This window comes from Bombina bombina, chromosome 8 (genome assembly GCF_027579735.1).
Source record: "Bombina bombina isolate aBomBom1 chromosome 8, aBomBom1.pri, whole genome shotgun sequence".
NCBI classification, from domain to species: Eukaryota; Metazoa; Chordata; class Amphibia; order Anura; family Bombinatoridae; genus Bombina; species Bombina bombina.
Window position 1 is genome coordinate 118,701,655 of NC_069506.1, and position 22,886 is coordinate 118,724,540.

The window sequence follows — 22,886 nt, forward strand, 5'->3', positions numbered from 1 at the left end:
CTGTATAGTCCCGTCTAATCATGGTTACTCTGGTTATTATGGCCAGAGTGTAATTGTCCTGACTTCAGCTGTTAAAGCTGAAGTCAGGACAATTATACTATGCACCTTTCAGCAGTATTGTAATTTCTGGAGGCCATAATAACCAGAGTAATCATGATCAGGCGGGACTATACAGCTACGGGTATACCTTATAGCAAGCACGGCTTGAGTTGATGTTTACGCTTAAAGATAATGAGAATGTTTATTTCCCGGTAATGTTAACATTGAACAAATGGGTTAATGCTTGGATGACAGGTTTATGTAAGCATGGGTTTTTGTGATATATTATACACAGCATTTGATGTTTTTATACTTAACGAGGTGTATAACTCAAACAGATGATGTCACTAATTGACTATACATTGGGACAGCTCAGATTGGCTGTTATGTAGTGGGAGGGTCACAAAGATTTATAAAAGGCTTTGTTTGTTCACTTGTTGTTCGTCAGAGGAAGGGACTGTTTGTGTCTCGAAACATCACATTAAAGAATACACTTGTTGTCACAGTTGGCTGAAGTCCAGTGAGTGCTTATTTTGAAACAGTATATATATATATATATATATATATATATATATATATATATATATATATATATATATATATATATATATATATATATATCCCACAGGTATCTGCACTCTCACTGGCAGGTAGTCAATGACCAGGGTGCTTAGTCAGGAATAAATTTCAATAGTAAAACATATAGACTGCACTCACTGGATTTGTTAAAAAAAATGAAGTGCATACATAAATCTGTTCGTGTGGAGCTAAATCATTTTGAACAAGTTGACAAATACTTAAATACATACATAAATCCATACATGAGATAACAAAATTATTTGATTCAGCTCTCTAGTAAGTTCATCGTTAGAAAAGTTAAGTGCATACATAAATCTGTGAGTGTGGAGCAAAATCAGTTTGTACTACTATGTGTAGGTGTAAATTATACCCTATGGCCTCTATTTATCAAGGTCTGTCGGACCTAATCCGTCAGTGCGGATCAGGTCCGACAGACCTCGCTGAATACGGTGAGCAATTCGCTCGCCGTATTCAGCATTGCACCAGCAGCTCACAAGAGCTGCTGGTGCAACACCGCCCCCTGCAGACTCGCGGCCAATGGGCCGCCAGCAGGGGGGTGTCAATCAACCCGATCGTACTCGATTGGGTTGATTTCCGGCGATGTCTGTCCGCCTGCTCAGAGCAGGCGTATAGGTTATGGAGCAGCGGTCTTTGTGACCGCTGCTTCATAACTGCTGATAAATATGCCCCAATGTGTGTACAACCTGTGTGTGAATAACTTGATTTTGGATTATTACCTATGAGATTCCAGTCACCTATTATGTATCCGCTACAGATGTAGCACTCTAAACATCATACTTATTTGTTTATGTGATTAAACCAGGAGGTAGAGTTGGACATACTGTGGCGGTTAATATGTGATTAGCTTAGCCATGATGTGTATATGGGGTTGAACCTAATGTTATCCCAATGTCAAATTCAGTAAGCAAAGTGATGATAATGTTCAGAAAGGATAACCAGCATCTTTATGCACTAAATCTCAGTGTACCCCTATTGTTTAATAAGCATAGTACATGATTAACCTTGTGCCTGGTACCCTTAAGTACCCAGTGTGTGACCTATACAGTAGCTCATCTGTCATACACTTATAAGTGCCAATCAAGGTGTCCCCCCCCCCATTAGTCATCTCTGATGTGGCATAAATCCCTATTATAGACATTCTAGCTTAATAGTCAGGTTTTCATAGAGCCTTGTGCCAGGTACTTAAGAGTTACCTATGTCCTTGACCTCACTTTAACGTTCATTGGTCCTGAGCTCACGATAGGCAATCAAGGTATTTTGCAGTGTCGTAAACAATAACATGGAAATTGGTACATATAATACACAGAATACAGGCAAAACCCTCCATTCCCTTATGGTCATGTTTTGTACATCCCTTATTTTGTTATGGTCTCACTGTCAATTGGCCCAGGATGCTGTCCAATTCATCTCAGGTCATCCAAACCATTCCTCTGACCCAATATCGCTTGGAGACATTGGAGTGGTCGCCGGTGGAAATGGTTGTGCCTCACCGACACCTCAGTGGTGCTTGACCTTCCTGGGGTGATGCCATAGGATTTAGAGAAAGCAGTGCCAGTCTATTGACATATTTAGACCATTAGGGTGTAATGTGCCTAGCCTGTGTGTCCATCTGGCTTCCAATTTCAAAAGTGCATTTCTCTTTCACCCCCTCTCTTGAGTTTTGGGACATGATCTATAAGGATGAACCTCATGTCCGACACCACATGTCCTGCTGTGAGGAAGTGTCTTGCTACTGGCTGTTCTGATTCCCCATGCTTCAATGCCATCCTTATAGCTGATCTGTGATTAGCCATTCGTTTTCTGGCATCATCCATAGTTTTATCCACATAAAACAAACCACAGCAGCAGCTCAGTAGGTATACAATATAGGATGTTGTGCCTGTAAGGAAATGCCCGATTTCAAACCTCTGGTTTGTATGTGGGTGTCTGAAGTTTCTGCATGCATGCGATCATGCCACTGCAGGTGGTACAACCACTGCAGCAAATACATCCAATCCTGGTTGTTTATAGCCATTTATCTTTATTGTAGCAGTAACTGGGGTCGGTGAGCATCACCAGGTCCCGAATGAGAAGGTGATTACAAAAACCTTCACATTCACAGCTGAGGATGCCTTAAGGATCCTGGTGGATGTCACAGAGAAAGACGAATAGCATACAGGTGAGTCCCAACAAACTTTGTATAACCACATTATGAAACTCAAAAAAACAGAGACTGACCTAGAGCTACACACAATTTTTTTTGTCCAAATACTATTGTAAGAACCATATGCCTAGGGGCTTCAGGATAAAGAATATGCCCACTATAGGCAGAAATAACACAACATTCTGCCAAAGATGGTGCCAAATACTAGGGACTAATTTATGAAGTGTCTGGTGAACATGATCTGCTGTAGCGATCATGTCCTCCAGACCGATAAATGACGACAGCGTATGCTTGTGCAATGCCGCCCCTGCAGATTCGCGGCCAATCGGCCACTAGCAGGGGGTGTCAATCAACCCGATCGTATGAGATCAGCGGGTTGATATCCGCAGCCTCAGAGGTGGCGGACGAGTTAATGAGCAGCGGTCTTAAATGCAGCAGAACTGTCATGTCATGCAATGCTATACTGCTCTGGGCTTTTCTCTCCTTCACATACAGAAATGCATTGAAAGCCCCTTGGAGAAGTAAAGCAAAATCTGCCTTTTAAATATTTCACTAGGGATCTCGCAGTGCTGGTAGATTATTTTATAATATTTCACCTGAGCGGAGAAGTTTTGAATATCAGGGCCAAAGAGAAAAGTGTACATTTTTTTTTACCTGTGCCTAGGGGGTTACAAAACGAAAAAGAAAAGGAGGTTTTGGTGCCCACTTTTCCAAACTTAATACCAATCATTCAAAGTTACAACATAACTTTTATTGAATATGTTATAAATTATGCAAGGAAAGAAAAAAAAAAAAGAAAAAAATCTATTATAGAAACACTACCAATCATTAATTCAAAACTGGAAAAGGGGGTAGCCTCTGGGTGCCAGCGGGCCGGGGGTGAGACAGTAGTGCCCCCTGGGGAGAAGGGGAAGAACAGGACACTGTATTTAATTTTTACCTGAGCACTGAGAAGCTGCGTGTGGATATCCTGGTGAGCTTTCCTAAGGAGCTTTCTTTCTTCTTTTAGTTTTGATATGGTATCTGTGAAGATAAGTGATGAACATTTCAATCAAGCAGAAAAGTGAATAATGAATGAAGAAAAATGTAGAAGGAAAAATAAGGAGAGAGAAATGTAGAAATAGTAAATATGCTTTTTATGTGATATATAAAGTGTTAGACCTTGTAGTCCAATAAACTCATTATCCTTCTCTCGTCGTAGTTGGGATAATTTCTGGTTATTGGTCTCTAGTGTTTTTTGGTGCTCTAGTTTCAGAGTGCTGTGCTCTTCTTGTAAATCTGACAGTTGTTTTTTCAGCTCTTCTTGTTGATTCTAAAAAAGAAAACACACAGGCCAGTGAGAGCAAATGTAGGCTATGCCAGATAAAGCCATTAATTCCCCCCCCCCCCCAGAATTACATTTAACCCAATAGTGTTAATTAGAAACACAATTACAATATATTAGTTAATATTTTTTTTCTTGAATGTGTTTTTGTGAGTCACAATCTACAGACAGTTTTACATGGTACCAAAATGACACCATCCAGGTACCCTATCCTATAATCTCTGGCATTAACCCACTAATAGAAAAACATAATTTATGTAAGAACTTACCTGATAAATTCAATTCTTTCATAATGGCAAGAGTCCAAGAGCTAGTGACGTATGGGATATACATTCCTACCAGGAGGGGGCAAAGTTTCTCAAAACTCAAAATGCCTATAAATACACCTCCCACCACACACATACTCCAGTTTGACGTATAGCCAAGTAGTGAGGTGTAAAAAGGAGTAAACAAAGTATACAAAGAGAGGAACTGGAAAATAATATTGTGCTTTTATACAAAAAAATTATAACCACCAAAAAAAGGGTGGGCCTCATGGACTCTTGCCATTATGAAAGAAATGAATTTATCAGGTAAGTTCTTATATAAATTATGTTTTCTTTCATGTAAAGGGCAAGAGTCCATGAGCTAGTGACGTATGGGATAAAATACCCAAGATGTGGCAGTCCACAGAAGAGTCACTAGAGAGGGAGGGATAAAATAAAAACAGCTATTTCCGCTGAGAAATTAAATCCCAAAAATAAATTCTTCTTAAAAGCAGAAGAATCAAACAGACAGCTGCCTGAAGAACATTTCTACCAAAGACTGCTTCAAAAGAAGCAAATACATCGAAATGGTAAAATTTAGTAAATAAAAAGAGAGAAGCGCTCAACCTGGGATCGGACAATAGCATAATAGCTTGTTCTATGGCTAGTTACCACCCAAGAAGCAGCCTCTTTTTGCTCAACTAGTGACTTTCACAGAGAAGAACTTTCCTGAAGCATATCAGTCTGATCTTGACTTCACAGTACAGTCCAGCCCCGAAATACCAGGCAATCCCTCTCTGAACAAGAGAAACAGCAAAACCCCAGATGTACGTTTCGGCCTTGTGTGGGCCTAGTCAGTGAGGTGCAGCCACATCCCTCTAGGCACACCGAGCAACGGGTCCACGTCTGGATTCCCACATCACACTTAGGGAGACTTTCCCAAGTGTCATAATTTGCATAAATAAAAAGAGAGAAGCGCTCAACCTGGGAACGAACAATAGCATAATAGCTTGTTCTATGGCTAGTTACCACCCAAGAAGCAGCCTCTTTTTGCTCAACATGTGCCTTTCACAGAGAATAAAACTTTCCTGAAGCATATCAGTCTCATCCTGACTTAACAGTACAGACCAGCCCCGAAATACCAGGCAATCCCTCTCTGAACAAGAGAAACAGCAAAACCCCAGACGTACGTTTCGGCCTAGTGTGGGCCTCGTCAGTAAGGTGCAGCCATATCCCTCTAGGCACACTGAGAATCGGGTTTACCTCTGGATTCCCACATCACACTTAGGGAGACTTCCCCAAGTGTCATAATTTGCATAAATAAAAAGAGAGAAGCGCTCCCTAAGTGTGATGCGGGAATCCAGACGTGGACCTGTTGCTCACTGTGCCTAGAGGGATACACCTGCAAAAAAGGAATGAGTGGTTTTCTGTTCTCTATTCTGACGAAAGGAACGAAACCGATTAGAAGTTTTAGATTTACCCTTAGATTTTTTATCTTGGGGCAAAAAAACTCCCTTCCCCCCAGTGATAGTGGAAATAAGTCCAACTGAGAACCAAATAAATTGTACCCTGGAAAGATAATAATCTAGATTTAGATACCATGTCAGCATTCCATGATTTAAACCATAAAGCTCTTCTAGCCAGAATAGTTAAATACATAGATTTAACATTAATCTTGATGATATAAAAAATAGCATCACAGATAAAATGATTAGCATGTTTAAGCAAACGAACAATGCTAGACAAATCAGGATCTGTTTCCTGATATGCTAAGCTATCCAACCAAAAAGTTGATGGAGCCGCAACATCAGCCATATAAATGGCAGGCCTGAGAATATAGTCAGAATGTAAATAAGCTTTCTTTAGATAAGATTCAATCTTCCTATCTAAATGATCCTTAAAAGAAGTGCCATCTTCCATAGGAATAGTAGTATGTTTGGCAAGAGTAGAAATAGCCCCATCAACTTTAGGGACTTTTTCCCAAAAACCAAAGTAACCAATACTTGTTTCAACAAAGACCGAATATATTCAATCTTAAAAAGATAAGAAGATTTATCAATTTCAATGTCTGAAGTAGGATCTTCTGAAGCAGAGAGATCCTCTTCAGAGGAGGATATTTCAGTATGTTGTCGGTCATCACAAATTTCATCAGTTTTATGAGAAGTTTTAAAAGACCTTTTACGTTTATTAGAAGGTAGAATAGCAGGCATAGCCTTCTGTATTGCATCAGCAATATAATTTTTCATAGGATATCATGTACATTAGATGTTGAGGTGCTATACTAGTACTAATAGAAATATTATCGGCATGCAAAAGCTTATCATGACAACTGTTACATAATATAGCCGGAGATATAATCTCAGCTTACTTACAACAGATACACTTAGCTTTGGTAGAACTGTGTTCAGACAGCATGGTTCCTACAGTAGCCTCTGAGACAGGATCAGACTGAGACATCTTGCAAAATGTAAAGGAAAAAATAACATTTAAACAAAATATCCAATTTCCTCATATAGCAGTTTCAGGAATGGGAAAAAAATGCATATGCTAAATAAGCAGAAAAGCAAACAGCATAGCCCTCTAGAATATAAAGAGAGCAGGGAGCATTAAGGAAGTGGGGTGTGAAAGTTTTTGGGCGCGAAACATCATCCGGAAATGACGCAACTTGAGTCATAACAAGCGCGACTTTGTGCCAAACAAACGTCAATAAAGACGCAGGAAATGACAAAATTTGTGACACTAGACACGCAAATTTGCGCCAAAAAAAATTTGCACCAAAAATGACGCAATAAATAACAGCATTTTGCGCCCTCGCAAGCCTAGATGTGCCCGCGAAATTAAGGAAAAAACAAGTCAAATTGGAAAAAAAATACTAAACCCCAGGTAAGAATTTTTTTAAAAATAACTTCCTAAAACATAATTCTCATACTGAAACTGTTAGACTGCAAAGGGAAATACATATATATTAATACATAAAGCACCAAACATAGCTGAGAGTGTCTTAAATAATGAAACATACTTACCGAAGACACCCATCCACATATAGCAGACAGCCAAACCAGTACTGAAAAATATCAGCAGAGGTAATGGTATAAGAGTATATCGTCAATCTGAAAAGGGAGGTAGGAGATGAATCCCTACGACCGATAACAGAGAACCTTTGAAAAGATTTCCCATGAGTGAAACCATAAAAATCAACAGGCAATACTCTCTTCACATCCCTCTGACAAACACTGTACTCTGAGAGGAATTGGGCTTCAGAATGCTTAGAAGCGCTTATCATAGAAGAAATCATAAAAATCAAGCACAAACTTACTTCACCACCTCCATAGGAGGCAAAGTTTGTAAAACTGAAGTATGTGTGTCATGGGAGGTGTATTTATAGGCATTTTGAGGTTTGGGAAACTTTGCCCCCTCCTGGTAGGAATGTATATCCCATACGTCACTAGCTCATGGACTCTTGCCATTTACATGAAAGAAATAGGTGAGCACTCACTAAACACACACTAAAGTTCATGGTACATGTATGTACAGCTTCCTACAGGACATAATTGACTGCCTCAATAAATTCAGGAGTATCAAAGAAGTTTCATTGCACAGTTCTGGTCACTATTGATGTTAGTGCCCTCTGTACCAACATTCCCTATAAAGATGGCATTATCAGTTTGTAAGAAACCTCTCTCCAAACTTTACTAGATTGCCAATAAGAAGAAAATCATTCAAATAGCAGACAAAAGAACCTTAATCAAGATGGGACTATTCCCCAAAAATTAATGTACAAAGTGTTGTCATATATCAATACTGTTGCTTTAAGTCAAACTCCACAACTGTTGCTTTAAGTCAAACTGCTCCCCTATTCTGCCTATTTAACCAAGCAGATCACTTCATTCATTGCTTGATTATTCGCTCATTGCCTAGGGGTTATTCCTCTTGAACCTAAATAATTAGCCACAAGTCTAGCTTCCACAAGCTGTTTCCTTACCTGCTGTTAGTACTGACATTGTCAGTTCACTCTATCCAATACCTTCAGTTGACTCCTGTGAATATCACATCCTGAGAATCTCAGCTCTTCCTGTCTACACCCCAATTACCTCAACTGTCTTCAGTGTATATCATATTCCTGCTCCTCCATCGCCCGGTACCGGTAAGCTAAGGCTTATACTCCTGTTTTTGCCTTAATCTTTTCCAAGTGTACACTCTATTATTGTTTAGCTCTATGATCATATTTTCCTTACAAACGTTTTGGGTTTCATTAGTACCTTTGTTACATGTTGCAACATATTGTTACTTTCATAATTTTAATATATAGTATATAACATTGCTTAGTCTAATATATTTTTCTTGGATTCTTTAAATTGTTGCCATCCACTTTTCTCCAGTAAGAAATTATTTTAGAATGAATTCCCTTCATGCTTTAAATTTGTAGCAACCAAGTTACAAATTTAAAGCTACAGAACTTGCTAATTCATAAACAGCTTTAAATTTCATTTAACTGCTGTTAACCACTCCGCTACATATTTATACTATATTATTCAAGGCAAGTTAATTAGCTACTGCTAGTTAGACATTGCAAGTACAGAAATAAAAGAATTCTCCATGCATAAGCAAAATTCATATCCAGTGCTCTCATATCCAAAATTCATATCCACTAAACTCTTTAGTAAATCTACAACACAGACATGTAACCCAAATGAAGAATAAGAGACCAAAGAATAGGGGGCTCCGCTGAAACTTATCAGCCTGCCTTTAAATACCAAATTTCTGGCACCAGCAGCTACTGGTTCATTTTCTGATCTCCTGGGATTTGACCATGGTTTTCTGATTGTCTTTTGTGTGCCTTAATCTCTGGGTTTGTTTTGCCCTTGGCTTCACCACTTACACAGTTTGTTCCAGCCCACTCAGTCAGCCCTCTCTTTCAGAGGTTTTCCAGGGTTACAGCTCCACCAGTTGCAAGGTTTTGTACCAGTGGGCATAAAATGTGTCCAGCTTTTTTTTCTTGTACTACCATGTGTAATTGTAATGTCTTTGCTACAATAAAGTGACCTTTTTCATAATAAAGAAGCTGATATTACATTGCTACTTTTTATTGACTGTAATAAGTATCTTTGTCCTATTCACATTTAGGTTTGATGAAATGTGTGTGCCTTAACACCACAAGTCTTGTCAGTATTCACACTTCTGTTGTACCTGACATTCTTGCTACTGCTAGTAAATAAGGAGTTATATATATATATATATTCTACTAAATTTCTTACCCGCATTTACCTTACTGTCTCCATACTTCATCACTCTCTGCTTTCAGAGCAGACCAAAATGACTTGCATGACTGAACTGTAAGCTTCAATTTGTTTCCTGAGCTGTGTACAGTGGGACAATGAGTAGATTGGTTCCTACAAAAACCTAAAGCAAGCTCTGTACCAAGCCTTTCCTATGCCCACCTCAACCCCACAATACATATTCTTTACAACCACAGAGTGATTTATACCCCTTTGATTGCAATTAACACATTGCTATTTTATTCCTATGGCCATTTAGAGCACACGAAGAAGTACATTTTACCCGCTTGGCTGCCAGCAACATAATGGTCAGTGGTGATACCCCCTTAGCACTCAGCAGACATTATAGATGTGCCTTTGCAGCATTAACTCTTTCAGGCACCAGATTTATAAGAAAAAAGTGCTACACGCAAAAATGTGTGTGTAAATCCAGACATTTGTGTGTTGCACTTTTTTTATAATTAATCCAGCGCTGGAAAGAGCCAATTGCTACAGACAGTGGCCATTTCAAGGTTAATTGAACTAACAAATAAAATATGAAAAAATGCAAATCTAGTTATTACACCTGTTGGCAATTTAAAAAGCTGATTAATTCCTTTCGCCCTCACAGACACTCAAGATGAAATGCCTCACCACAAGATGGGTCATATGCTCACTCAGTCTTGTACATAGGCAGATACTCAGAGACACAGAGCCACTTATGCTCCTTGTGGTAGGAACATAAAAAGTCTTGCGCATTGATGTGGAGACACATTCAAAATTGTAGGGACAAAATTACACACACAGAGGGTCACATCAAGACACTAAACATACATTTTTTTATTTAAAAGTATATATAATCTGTTTAAGTATCTATTTATTTAAATGCAGGACTTGTTACTTATTTTTAAAATAGCATGCAAGTACAATTGGAGGAACATGCAAGTTCTCACCTTGAGGATCTTAAGCTGAGAACCGAGGGCACCATAGCGATTCATGGAATCTTGCTGCAACAACAAAACAGTGCATAGTGGGCTCAGTCGCCTGTAGTAGACCATTCCACCAATTACGTTTTTTTTCTATTACTAGTTACACATTTTCAATGGGTAATTAAAAAGGAATTGTAAAGATAAAATAAAACAGTCAAGTTAGTTGAGATATGAAGAGCAAAAGAATAAAGACCAAAGTTGACCCAAGACGAAGTCCATAAAATTATACTTAAAGGGACAGTTCACCCAAAAAAATTGTCCCCTTTAAATTGTTCCCAATGATTCATTTTACCTGCTGGAGTGTTTTAAATTATTTACAAGTAGCTCCTTTACCCCTATTTTGGCATTTGAAATAGCCGATTTAGCCTGTGGTATCCCAACCTATACTGAAAGTTTCTATACTGGAGTATATTCTATTGAATAGCCTAAGTAAACACAGCCAGCAGAAGAGATTACACTCTCAGTGGGGGGCATGATAGTTAATTGATAATTTTCCATTTTTCTCTCTATGTATTGAGCTTTAGTTTTCCAGACAAATATAAGATAAAGAAGCAAGTCTATGTACATAAAAGTGATAACATAATGAGATCTGATATTACCTGAAGCTCAACCCATTGCAATAGGCTGTGGTTTAAAAGTACAAAACCAGCTACTTCATAAACACAACTAAACTGAAAAATGCAACTTCTCATAAATTTTATACTCTGCAGCTGGTATAACAAGTCATTGAAAATACATTAATATAAAAACAATTTTACAGTGTACTGTCCCTTTAAAGGAACATGAAACCCAAAATTTTTCTTTCATAATTTAGGTAGGAAATACAATTTTAAACTACTTTCTAATTTAACTTCTATTATCTACTTTGTTTCTTTATCTTGGTATCATTTGTTGAAGGAGCAGCAATGCACTAATGGTTTATAACTAAACACATGGGTGAGCCAATGACAATCGGTATATATATGCAGCCACCAATCAGCAGCTAGAACCTAGGTTTATCTGCTGTTCCTGAGCTTAGCTAGATAAACCTTTCTGTAATGGATAACAAGAGAAGGAAGCAAATTAAATAATATAAATAAATTGGAAATTTGTTTTAAATTGTGTGCTTTGTCTGAATCATAAAAGAACATTTTTGGGTTTCATGTCCCTTTAAGATAAATCAGTTTCTTTATATTTAATGTGCTAACATATTCACCAAAAGGGGGTAAGATAGCTTTATGCCACTTTCTGGAACTCTTCAAGATTTCTCCCATTTTCCTTTATATACTCTGCCATTCCTGATACCCTCAATTTATAATTGGCTAAACTAGTATCCATTTGAACAGAAAAGAGAGGAAGCAATAGAAGTCATAGCTCTGGTAAACTAAGCTATCACATAGAAAGGAGGGGACTTTCACCTAAGTTCATAAAGATAGAGGAATGAATGTAATTGACCAATAAATTATTAGATGCCATGTGACTTTTTTTAAACAGAATTAATTACAGAAACAGCAACAGTCTTCTTGATTCTTTGGTACAGGATAGTTTAAGAAACTGCAGGCAGCCAAAAGAATGTTAGCTGCACGCTCAGCCAAAAGAATCCACCTGGATGCAGGTGGATTCAAAATGGCAGGGTGGTGAAAGATTCAAAATACAAACAACACAAAAGTTCCCCTAGTATAAAGTGATTACGTCAGGTCAGGGAACATACAGATTCCGATCATAGTAATGTCTCATCACAATAAGATCAAAAAGTTACAGATTCCCAATCCAAAGAATTGCAGACACTAAACAGAAAAAGCGGCTTACCCAACTGCTGTACCAGCACCGAGTGCCCACAGGTACGCTGTGAGAATCTTCACTCACCGTCGCGTCCCAAACCGCAACCTTCTTGTAACGTCACAGGTGGTATGACCAGCTTGCTCCTCTATAATAGGGTCTACGTAAGATCGGCTCCTCCCCTCAGGTTGCAATGAGCAAATAAATCGGCATCCTACGCCAACGTCATTGGGGGTGTGTGGGTCCAGCTCCTTTGTGATAGGACCAGTACCGGATCGGCTCCTACCATCCTATGCCGACATCATCAGGTGGGGGGTGGGGCTGGCTCCTCTGTGATAGGACCAGTACCGGGTCGGCTCCTACCAACGATATCCATGGAGCGATTTTGGGTAGAAAAAAATCACCAGCTGGGCTGCACTTTTTTGGGTCAGTCCAGGGTAAGAAAAAAAGCACCAGCCGGGAGTTTAAAAACATCCAAATGTTATTGAAAACTTAATTAAAAGCCAGGAAACCCAAGCATAACAAGTGTAAAGGAAGTCAGCCAGACACAACTGACGCGTTTCGGATTAGAGCCGTATTCGAGGCTGATGGCCTTAAAATTCTAAAACCGCCATTTATAGCAACAAGCTGACTCCTCCTATAAGTCAAAAAGTTAATTAGCACTAAATTACCCACAAAATTGTGTTTCTTTTAAAACAACAGTACATTGACCCAAATAAAGTGAACTTCAATAATAGTTTAAATGCCTAATGCATACAAAATAATTCATAAAGTATGTCACACAATTTGATTAGCATTTGCACATTCTTAATTACAATTTATAAGAGCAAAATAATTCATTTATAGTACATTTAGCATCAGCTCAAGTGCAAGGGTATCATACCCGAGTGAATACATAGTCTGAAAAATGACAGGTATTGGAGGAACATACTGACTCAAACTGATAGTGCCTACATATTACGCTTTATAAACCCAGAATATGTTAAGTTATACACACAAGAGTAGTATATTTACATATAAACTATATATATATATATATATATATATATATATATATAGAATCAAGTGGTAAAGCACTCTCAATTGTAATCCGGGGTGCACTGCAAAAGTACAAACAGTCCCAAAAAAGAAGCAGGCACTCTCCGTTAAAGTTTTCAAAAAGATGATTTACTACGTGACGTTTCGGGGTTTCACCCCCGTCCTCAGACTTACAACAACAGTGAACAAAAGCAAAGACATACTTATACCCTCCCAGCACCAATTATGTGTTCAATAAACCAATAATGCAATAAACAGATACATTCACCTAAACTCCATCATGTTCCGGCTCTCAGCGGTGCACACCCGGCGCTTCAATTGCGTCATCTGCAAGGAGACACCGCACACTAATGGGTCACACCCCCGGAAGCCGCCAACCACCTACCCGTGCAAACCACAGCAAATATACGTCATCAGAGACGTTGTATGTGGCTGGAGGCTCAATTCCCAGTGATCATATAGCCAACAATGACATTCTGTGTAAATAAACAGTGAAATTTTGTGTGAGAAAAAACATTGTAAAATACATTATTAATATACACTATAATACACGATTAAAAACAAGCAACATTTCACCATCAACTTCTAATTCTATTAGGATAATACATAGTCTCTACATTACTAAGTATGCAGTTATTCTATTCTGAAACCTATATGGCCAAACAAAAGTATAGACAATAGCTGACATATGGGTATAGTTAGGATCCTCTGACTTAATTCAGTTTCGCCCTTTCATAGTACTATTCTGCACTCTAGGGTAAAATCTACTTTATTGGAGGTAAACACATAGGTAAAGCTAAACTTAAAGAGCAACCATACCCGAAAGATAAAACCAGAAAGGTAAAATAAATACTAGATGATACTATAGGAATGGAGTGAACTAGATTCCCCATGGCAAATAGAAAAAAAATTTAAAAAAATATTTTAGAAAAAATATATGAAAAATATTAGAAAAAACACTGCCAATCCAGCTTCACATTCAGGCCCTTAGGGGTCAAGGTGTCCAATTCGTATGTCCATCTGGATTCTTTCTGTAGTAGAATGTTGCCCCTGTCACCACCTCTTCTCAGTGCAGGAACATGATCTATTAGTGTATATCTTAAATCACAGACATTATGCCCACTTTCCAGGAAGTGGCGAGCAACTGGTTGATCCGACTCACCCTTCTTGATGGCCCTTCTAATTGAGCTCTTATGATTAGCCATACGTATTCGCAGGTTGTCATTAGTTTTACCCACGTAAAATAAACTACATGGGCAATGCAGTAGGTAGACCACATGACTGGTCGTACATGTCATCCTGTGCCTATGTGTATACCTTTTTCTGCTTCTTGGGTGGTGGAAGAATTTACCTGTTATTAGCCCATTACAGGTGGTGCAACCACTGCATCTATAACAACCTGGCTTAACATCCTCCAACCATGTTTTGTTGGTATAGCAGTGAACTGGATCCGTGAGCTGTAGGATATCCTTCAACGATTTACCTCTCCGGTAACCAATCCTTGGTTCACCCATCCTTTTAAAATGGAGGGCATCCTCCAAGCTTAATATTTTCCAATTTTGCTTCAGGATAGTACTCAAACCATTCTTGTCAGCTGCATATGTAGTCACCAGGGTCATCTTGTCTTGTTCCCCCACCTGTCGCTCAGGGGCCTTTTCTGAGTATACTTCATTGATGTGTTTTTCCAGTAATCCCTTATGGTAACCTCTTCTCAAGAAGCGTTCCTTCATCTCCTCCGTTTGTATTGCTGCCTGTCCTCCATCCGTGTTGTTCCTTTTTTGACCCTCACAAACTGGGACTTTGGTAGAGCTTTCTTCAGCGCCGGTGGGTGACAGCTGGTCGCTTCTAGAAGAGAATTTCTATCAGTGGCTTTCCGGAACAGAGTGGTCCCAAGACCACCATCGGATTTGAAAATCCTTAGGTCCAAGAACTCTATCCCCTCCTGGTTCCAATTCATTTTGAATTTGAGCGTTCTGTGTTCAGTATTTAATTCATTGAACCAACTGAGTAGATCCTTTTCATCTCCAGACCAGATCAATAGGAGATCATCGATAAATCTCTTGAAGTAGAGGATCTCCTTTCTCTTAAAGCATTTGGTTCCATGGTCCTCAAATTCTGCCATAAACAGGTTTGCGTAAGATGGGGCCACATTGGACCCCATCGCTGTTCCCATCAGCTGCTGAAAGTATTGTTGTTCAAATCTGAAATAGTTCTTCTTAAGACAGGTCTCCAGGAGGTCAAGGATGAATTCCACTGGGGGTCCTATGTACGGATTTCTCAACAGTTGCTTTCTTACAGCTGCCAGGCCTTCTTCATGGGGGATCACCGTATACAGGCTAGTGACATCCAAGGTCACAAGCCATTCCCCTCCTTTCAGTCTGATCTTCACAAGGGAATCAATAACATCTTTTGAGTCCTTGATGTAGGTTCTCATTCCCTGCACGTATGGTTGTAGCAGACTATCTATGTAGATAGCCAATGGCTGTAGTAACGAATCAACTGCCGAAACAATCGGCCTCCCAGGTGGTCTGTCCAAGCTCTTATGCACCTTGGGAAGCGTGTAGAAGATTGGTACTTTTGGGTAGTCCTTTGTCAGGTATCCCATTGTGTCCTGCGTGATAATACCATCCTCAAGGGCTTCCTTAAGGTAATCATCAACCTCCTTTTTAAACCTGTCAGTGGGATCTCTAGGCAGACTGGAATATACAGTACCATCATCCAATTGTGTCAGGATTTCCTCCCTATAGTAAACATAATCAAGCAGAACAATGGCCCCACATTTGTCCGCCTTCCTTATCACTATAGTTTTATCCTTTGTTAGTGCCTTAAGAGAATCCCTCTCTGCTTTAGTAAGGTTGAATCTTACCTGCTGTCTTTGATCTTGAATAGACTCCTGCATTTCTTTCTCCAGCACCCTGCAGAAAGCTTGGATGTTAGGATTATTGCTCCTAGGATCAAAGGAGCTCTTTTTCCTAAACTCCACCACCTGTTCAGTATTAGAATGGCCAAAATGTTCCTTGAGTCTCAGCATCCTCTGGAACCTTTGTAGATCAACATGTATGTCAAAAGAATCGGTGAACCCCGTGGGTACAAATGATAGTCCCCTCTTTAAGAGCTCCAAGTATAATGAGTCAGCGCCACACTATTCAGTATGTGTCTCAGCACAAACTGGGATAAGCAAAAAATAGCAAACCATTAAATGAATAAATAAATAAACCACTTAGCGCATATAATACCAAATTGTGAAAAAATGTTCAAGTCTATGGTACTTGTAACGGTAGTCCGGTTCCAAATTAGGTGCAATAGGGTTGCAGCTCCTTCCTTGCCCAAAGGTGTCTGTTCCCAGGCTTAGGTAAAAAGGTGAGTCGAGGTGAATTTCTCTAGTAGGAGAAAAAGAAAAAGAGCGCATCCACGATCTAAGTGCAGTAAATGGGTATACAGTTTATTGAATAGATAAAACACATATAAAATTTACACTCACAAAGGTGCCCTCAAACATATGAGGTATGTTCGTTCCTTAGAAGTAGTACACAGCAAGCTACTCCAGCACAATCGAACCTCCTTATGGTCCCCCTCCGTGTAGGTTGATATAAAGTACAATCAGGTATTTCAGGGTATTTCGTAGAGCTAAGTGTGCTGTGAGCTACGTTGTGTATAGAGGAAATCTTGTGAAAGTTCAGTTTGGATAACAAACTATAAAAGCCGGCTAATAGTTTGAATCAAACAGCATTCACAGTCCCTTCTCCTCACACGTCAGATTATGGGCGTGGCCTTACGCGTTTCGCGGGCTCCTCCCGCTTCGTCAGAGGCTATGCCCATAATGACCATAATCTGCCCTTATGTATGGTTGTGTGCATCACGCCTCCAATTGCTGATTTGATGAACTATGGGGGCGTGTGATATGGGTGTATCCTGGTAAATAATTACAGTGTGTGTCTGTTTACGTTCTCTGTGCTGTCTAATGTGTAGTGCAATGGCTAGTCAGAACTTGCCCCTTGTCTAACACAGCATATAAAATTTTTTATATTATACATACATACATCTCATATATAAATAGCCAAACCAAAAACACTCCAGAATGGCATATTCAGGCTTGACATACAATTTGACAAGTATAGAACACAAGTAGTAAAAAAACATTATTTGAATAAAAAACCATTATTTGAATATAAAAGTAGAAAACGAACCGTATAAAAGCAAACATTGTAATTAGTCGCAATAGACATTTATCCATTGCGAGTATATCTAAAAAGCAATCAATGTAAAAATTAAAAAAAAGTTTTTTAAAACAACATTTACACGCTGCTAGTGGAAAAAAGGAAAAGAGAAAAGTGAGTTGGATCCCTCTTTCTATGTTTATGTGTCAAGAAATGCTGCTAAATCAATATCACGGTTGAGACCCCCTGGACCCAATGTCTGCAATTTATGGATCCAGAAAGTCTCCCGTTGTCTGAGTCGAAGCAGACGATTTCCGCCTCTTATATCTCTTTTTACATGTTCAATCCCAACAATGGTAAGACCAGTATTATCCTGATTATGTGTCTCTAGAAAGTGTGCTGATACACCATGATTCTCCATACCTGCCTCTATATTTCTAAGGTGTTCGCTAAATCTAGTTTTCATACAGCGCTTAGTGCGCCCTATATAGATCCTATCACACGAACACCTCAGAAGATATACCACATAGTTAGTTCTACATGTGATAAGATCTTTGATTTCGTACTGTCTGTCATTTTTTGTTGCCCCAAAGAAATGATTGCTTGCATCCATATGGCTACAGCAAGTGCATCCTTTTCTTCCACACTTAAATGAGCCTTGGGCTTGTTTCTCTAACCAATTTTTACTTTTTATATTTGATCTTAGCATACTAGGACTTATTCTATTTCGTACATTAATATTTCTTTTGAAAATAACCTGTCCTTTGTTGTTTAGCATATCCTTCAGAATGGGGTCTTGCATAAGGATAGGCCAATGCTTTATGACTGCTCCCTCAATGTCTCTTGCTGCCCTATTATACCTTGTAACTAAATGAACCTTTCGTTTGTCTGGTATCCTCTTATCTACACTTTCCTTTCTTTGTTAATCAAGGTTTTCCTATCCATTCTATCCACTTTTCCTTTTGTATCATTAAGTAATCTCCGTGGATACCCTTTTGCCAAGAACCTATTTGTAATTGTATCTGATTCTTTTTGAAAGTCATTTTCTTTGGCACAGTTTCTTTTCGCTCTTTGGTACTGACCTAATGGAATGTTTCTCTTCCACTTGCTGTGGTGCCCGCTAACAGCATGTAGGTACCCATTAGTGTCTGTGGGTTTCCTATACAGTTTAGTATATATGTTACCTTGTTCCTGTATTATTTCCAAATCCAAAAATGTCACCCTAGTTGGACTGGACTCCATAGTGAAGCTTAAATTGAGTGTATTTCTATTGGTATATTCAACGAATTCTGTTAACTTTTCTGTGGTACCCCGCCAGACAATCAGTATATCGTCTATATATCGGTACCAATGCGTGATGTGCTCCCTATATGGATTTTCTGGATTGAAGACAAGTAGATCCTCCCACCAGCCCATATATAGATTGGCGAAGTCAGGGGCAAATTTCGTCCCCATGGCCGTCCCCCTGGTTTGGAGGAAATATTTGCCCTCAGAAAGGAAATAGTTTTTCTTCAATACAAAATCAATTGCCTTCTCCAAAAATTCGACCTAGGTCTCATTGATGTAGCCACATTTACCGCAAAAATATTTGACAGCTGTAATACCTAATGCATGTGGTATTGAGGTATATAGCGAGCATACATCCATGGTCACCCAGATACAATTCTCTTGCCAAGTTAGGTCTTTTAGTATTTTCAATATATGAAGTGTGTCCTGTACATAGGATCTTAAACAAGGTACCAATGGTTTAAGTATATGATCTATGTATTCAGATAGTTTGGTTGTAAGGCCTCCAATCCCTGACACAATGGGTCTGCCCGGGGGGTTGTTTAATCCCTTGTGGATTTTTGGCAGATGGTAGAAAATAGGGAGAACCGGGTCCTCAACAATCAAATATCTGTATTCCTGATTGTTTAGTACTCGGTCTGTTTTACCTTTAGAGATCAGTGTATTATATTCCTCCAAAAATTCTTTAGTGGGGTTGTAAAATAACCTCTGATAGGTATCTTTATCGTTCAGCAACCTATCTGCCTCCATAATGTATTCCCTTTTATCCTGCACTACGATTCCTCCGCCTTTATCGGCGCTCCGAATCACCAGGTCGCTATTTTCACTGAGGTTTTTTAATGCATTTTTTTCTGCTTTTGAAAGGTTTCCCTTTCTTGTTTTTCTCCTCTCATTGTCTTTAATACAAATCTCAGAAATCTCCTTCTCTAGTAAGCTCTCAAATACAGAAATACAGTTCCCCTTTGAATTGTATGGATAAAACGAGGATTTCTGTTTTAATGAGCTATGTACAATTGGTATGTTTTGTGCCTCCTCTTCTAGATCTTTAAGTATATCTATAAGATGGTTTTCATCGACCTCCCCCCAATTTTCTATGTCTCCATTAGTATTGTTCAGTATGGAGTCGTCTGGGTTACTTGCTATTAATACATCATTGTTTTCTAACCCTTTTTCCTGTAATTTAAAATGTCTGGAAAGAGTAAGTTTCCTGATCATTTTCTTAATATCAATAAACAGCTCAAAGCTATTGGGTGCTGTATCTGGAGCAAAGGATAGCCCCTTCTTTAATAAGGTTTCCTCATCTTTTGTCAATCTTTTGCTTGATATATTAAAGATGTCTTGGTCGTGTTCACCTAATAATATGTGTCTTTCCCTTTTTTGTTTTTTGGCTCTACATGCCATACCTCCTCTACATCCTCTTCGTCTGGTTCTATCCCTCTTTTTGGGTTTCTGGTCCCCTCTTGATGTTTTTCGTTTGTACGCTGGCCTAAAAAACGGTTTTCCACCTGTTCTCTTCTAAATGGGAAATAGCCCCCCAACCCATCCTGTATGTTAGAGTTGCTGGTGTGATTATTTTTATCCTTCTGATTGCTTTTGCTATTACCAGAGGTGTGGTTATTCACCCTCTGATGGTTAGTTTTTTGTCTCGCACCTTGGGCTTCCCCATATTGGGAATCCATTCTGGGTCTATTCTCTCTAGGGTGGTGAGAGTCATTATAGTTTGGTCTATCCCTTTCTTTAAACGTACTATTAGTAAAATTATCTTTGTTTTTATTATTATACCCGTTGGGTGTATGTCTATTATTGCTATTTTGTGGCCCTTGTTTGCCTTTCCTCTTATTAACATTAAATTTTGGTTGACCATTCGCATATCTCATTTGTCTCTGTTCTTTTTCTTTTGTGGGACTTCCCCCTGCTTCGTGACTGTTGTCTCTATGTATTCTCTCATTTTCCTGCACTTGTGGGTTTAGATCACCATACAGGGCATTATAAAGTTTCTTTTTCTTATTTTTAATTATTTCAGATTCAAAGTGTTTCAAAGCCGTCCGATTTCTACTATCAAGTTCTTTATACAGTACATCGTCTTTATACTTGTTTAAAACACTTTCAACCTGAGCTATTTCGTTTGTAAGTTTCTCAACCTTCTTGTCTCTATATTTCTTGAGTATTTTTATAAACTTCCTGGAACATTCATCCATAGCTTCCTCCCACTCACTGTGGTATTCAACTTCCTCAAGTTCAAAAATTGAGGCTTTCTGTAGTTTGAGGCCTTTTGGGATGATTCCATATTTCTCAAAGTTCTCTAGTGTTATTAAGTCATACCAGCAGTTTATCTGTGACTTATATAATTTTTCTAGTTTTCTAAAAAGTACCTTGGGGTCTTTTTCTTCATGCCCTATTACGAGTGTAGCAGACAAAAGTCTGCTTCTAGTTGTTGGATCGAAATAATTTCCGAATGTCTCAGCACTTGCCATATTTCTACTAGTAAAATATATATTATCTCTTACAGAGTAATAGGGAAGCACCAATCAAAACAGACTGAGTACCAGGATAAATTGTTATCTAAATAGATAAAGACAGATATGTGCAATAGAATATACTTTACAGTATAAAAGATGTAAAAAATGCAATATATAGAATGCGAGATCGTGCTTACAATTGTATAAAGCACAATAGCATATAATGATTGCGGCTGCTAAATCAAAGACACCACATATGCAATAGACAGGTTTGCAGAGACAGCAAGTGTTCCTGCTCGCCCGTGTATTTCCCTATGTGAAAAAAACAAACAAACAGATCCAAGTATAATGAGTCAGCGCCACACTATTCAGTATGTGTCTCAGCACAAACTGGGATAAGCAAAAAATAGCAAACCATTAAATGAATAAATAAATAAACCACTTAGCGCATATAATACCAAATTGTGAAAAAATGTTCAAGTCTATGGTACTTGTAACGGTAGTCCGGTTCCAAATTAGGTGCAATAGGGTTGCAGCTCCTTCCTTGCCCAAAGGTGTCTGTTCCCAGGCTTAGGTAAAAAGGTGAGTCGAGGTGAATTTCTCTAGTAGGAGAAAAAGAAAAAGAGCGCATCCATGATCTAAGTGCAGTAAATGGGTATACAGTTTATTGAATAGATAAAACACATATAAAATTTACACTCACAAAGGTGCCCTCAAACATATGAGGTATGTTCGTTCCTTAGAAGTAGTACACAGCAAGCTACTCCAGCACAATCGAACCTCCTTATGGTCCCCCTCCGTGTAGGTTGATATAAAGTACAATCAGGTATTTCAGGGTATTTCGTAGAGCTAAGTGTGCTGTGAGCTATGTTGTGTATAGAGGAAATCTTGTGAAAGTTCAGTTTGGATAACAAACATTCGGAAATTATTTCGATCCAACAACTAGAAGCAGACTTTTGTCTGCTACACTCGTAATAGGGGATGAAGAAAAAGACCCCAAGGTACTTTTTAGAAAACTAGAAAAATTATATAAGTCACAGATAAACTGCTGGTATGACTTAATAACACTAGAGAACTTTGAGAAATATGGAATCATCCCAAAAGGCCTCAAACTACAGAAAGCCTCAATTTTTGAACTTGAGGAAGTTGAATACCACAGTGAGTGGGAGGAAGCTATGGATGAATGTTCCAGGAAGTTTATAAAAATACTCAAGAAATATAGAGACAAGAAGGTTGAGAAACTTACAAACGAAATAGCTCAGGTTGAAAGTGTTTTAAACGAGTATAAAGACGATGTCCTGTATAAAGAACTTGATAGTAGAAATCGGACGGCTTTGAAACACTTTGAATCTGAAATAATTAAAAATAAGAAAAAGAAACTTTATAATGCCCTGTATGGTGATCTAAACCCACAAGTGCAGGAAAATGAGAGAATACATAGAGACAACAGTCACGAAGCAGGGGGAAGTCCCAAAAAAGAAAAAGAACAGAGACAAATGAGATATGCGAATGGTCAACCAAAATTTAATGTTAATAAGAGGAAAGGCAAACAAGGGCCGCAAAATAGCAATAATAGACATACACCCAACGGG

At 38.7% G+C, this 22,886-nt stretch overlaps 1 protein-coding gene across 2 annotated transcripts in view; it reads right to left on the reverse strand.

Annotated features, from left to right (window-relative positions):
- Positions 1-22,886, reverse strand: part of LOC128638532 (Golgi integral membrane protein 4) — a 465,870-nt gene that overhangs the window by 210,020 nt on the left and 232,964 nt on the right. The window contains exons 4-6 of one of the 2 annotated variants that reach the window (XM_053690535.1): positions 10,560-10,613; positions 3,944-4,094; positions 3,723-3,805 (exon numbers count right to left, since the gene is read on the reverse strand). In XM_053690535.1, the coding sequence (XP_053546510.1) occupies positions 3,723-3,805; positions 3,944-4,094; positions 10,560-10,613 (288 nt within the window). The remainder of the gene's footprint in view (positions 1-3,722; positions 3,806-3,943; positions 4,095-10,559; positions 10,614-22,886) is intronic. The other variant, XM_053690536.1, reaches the window with a different exon arrangement.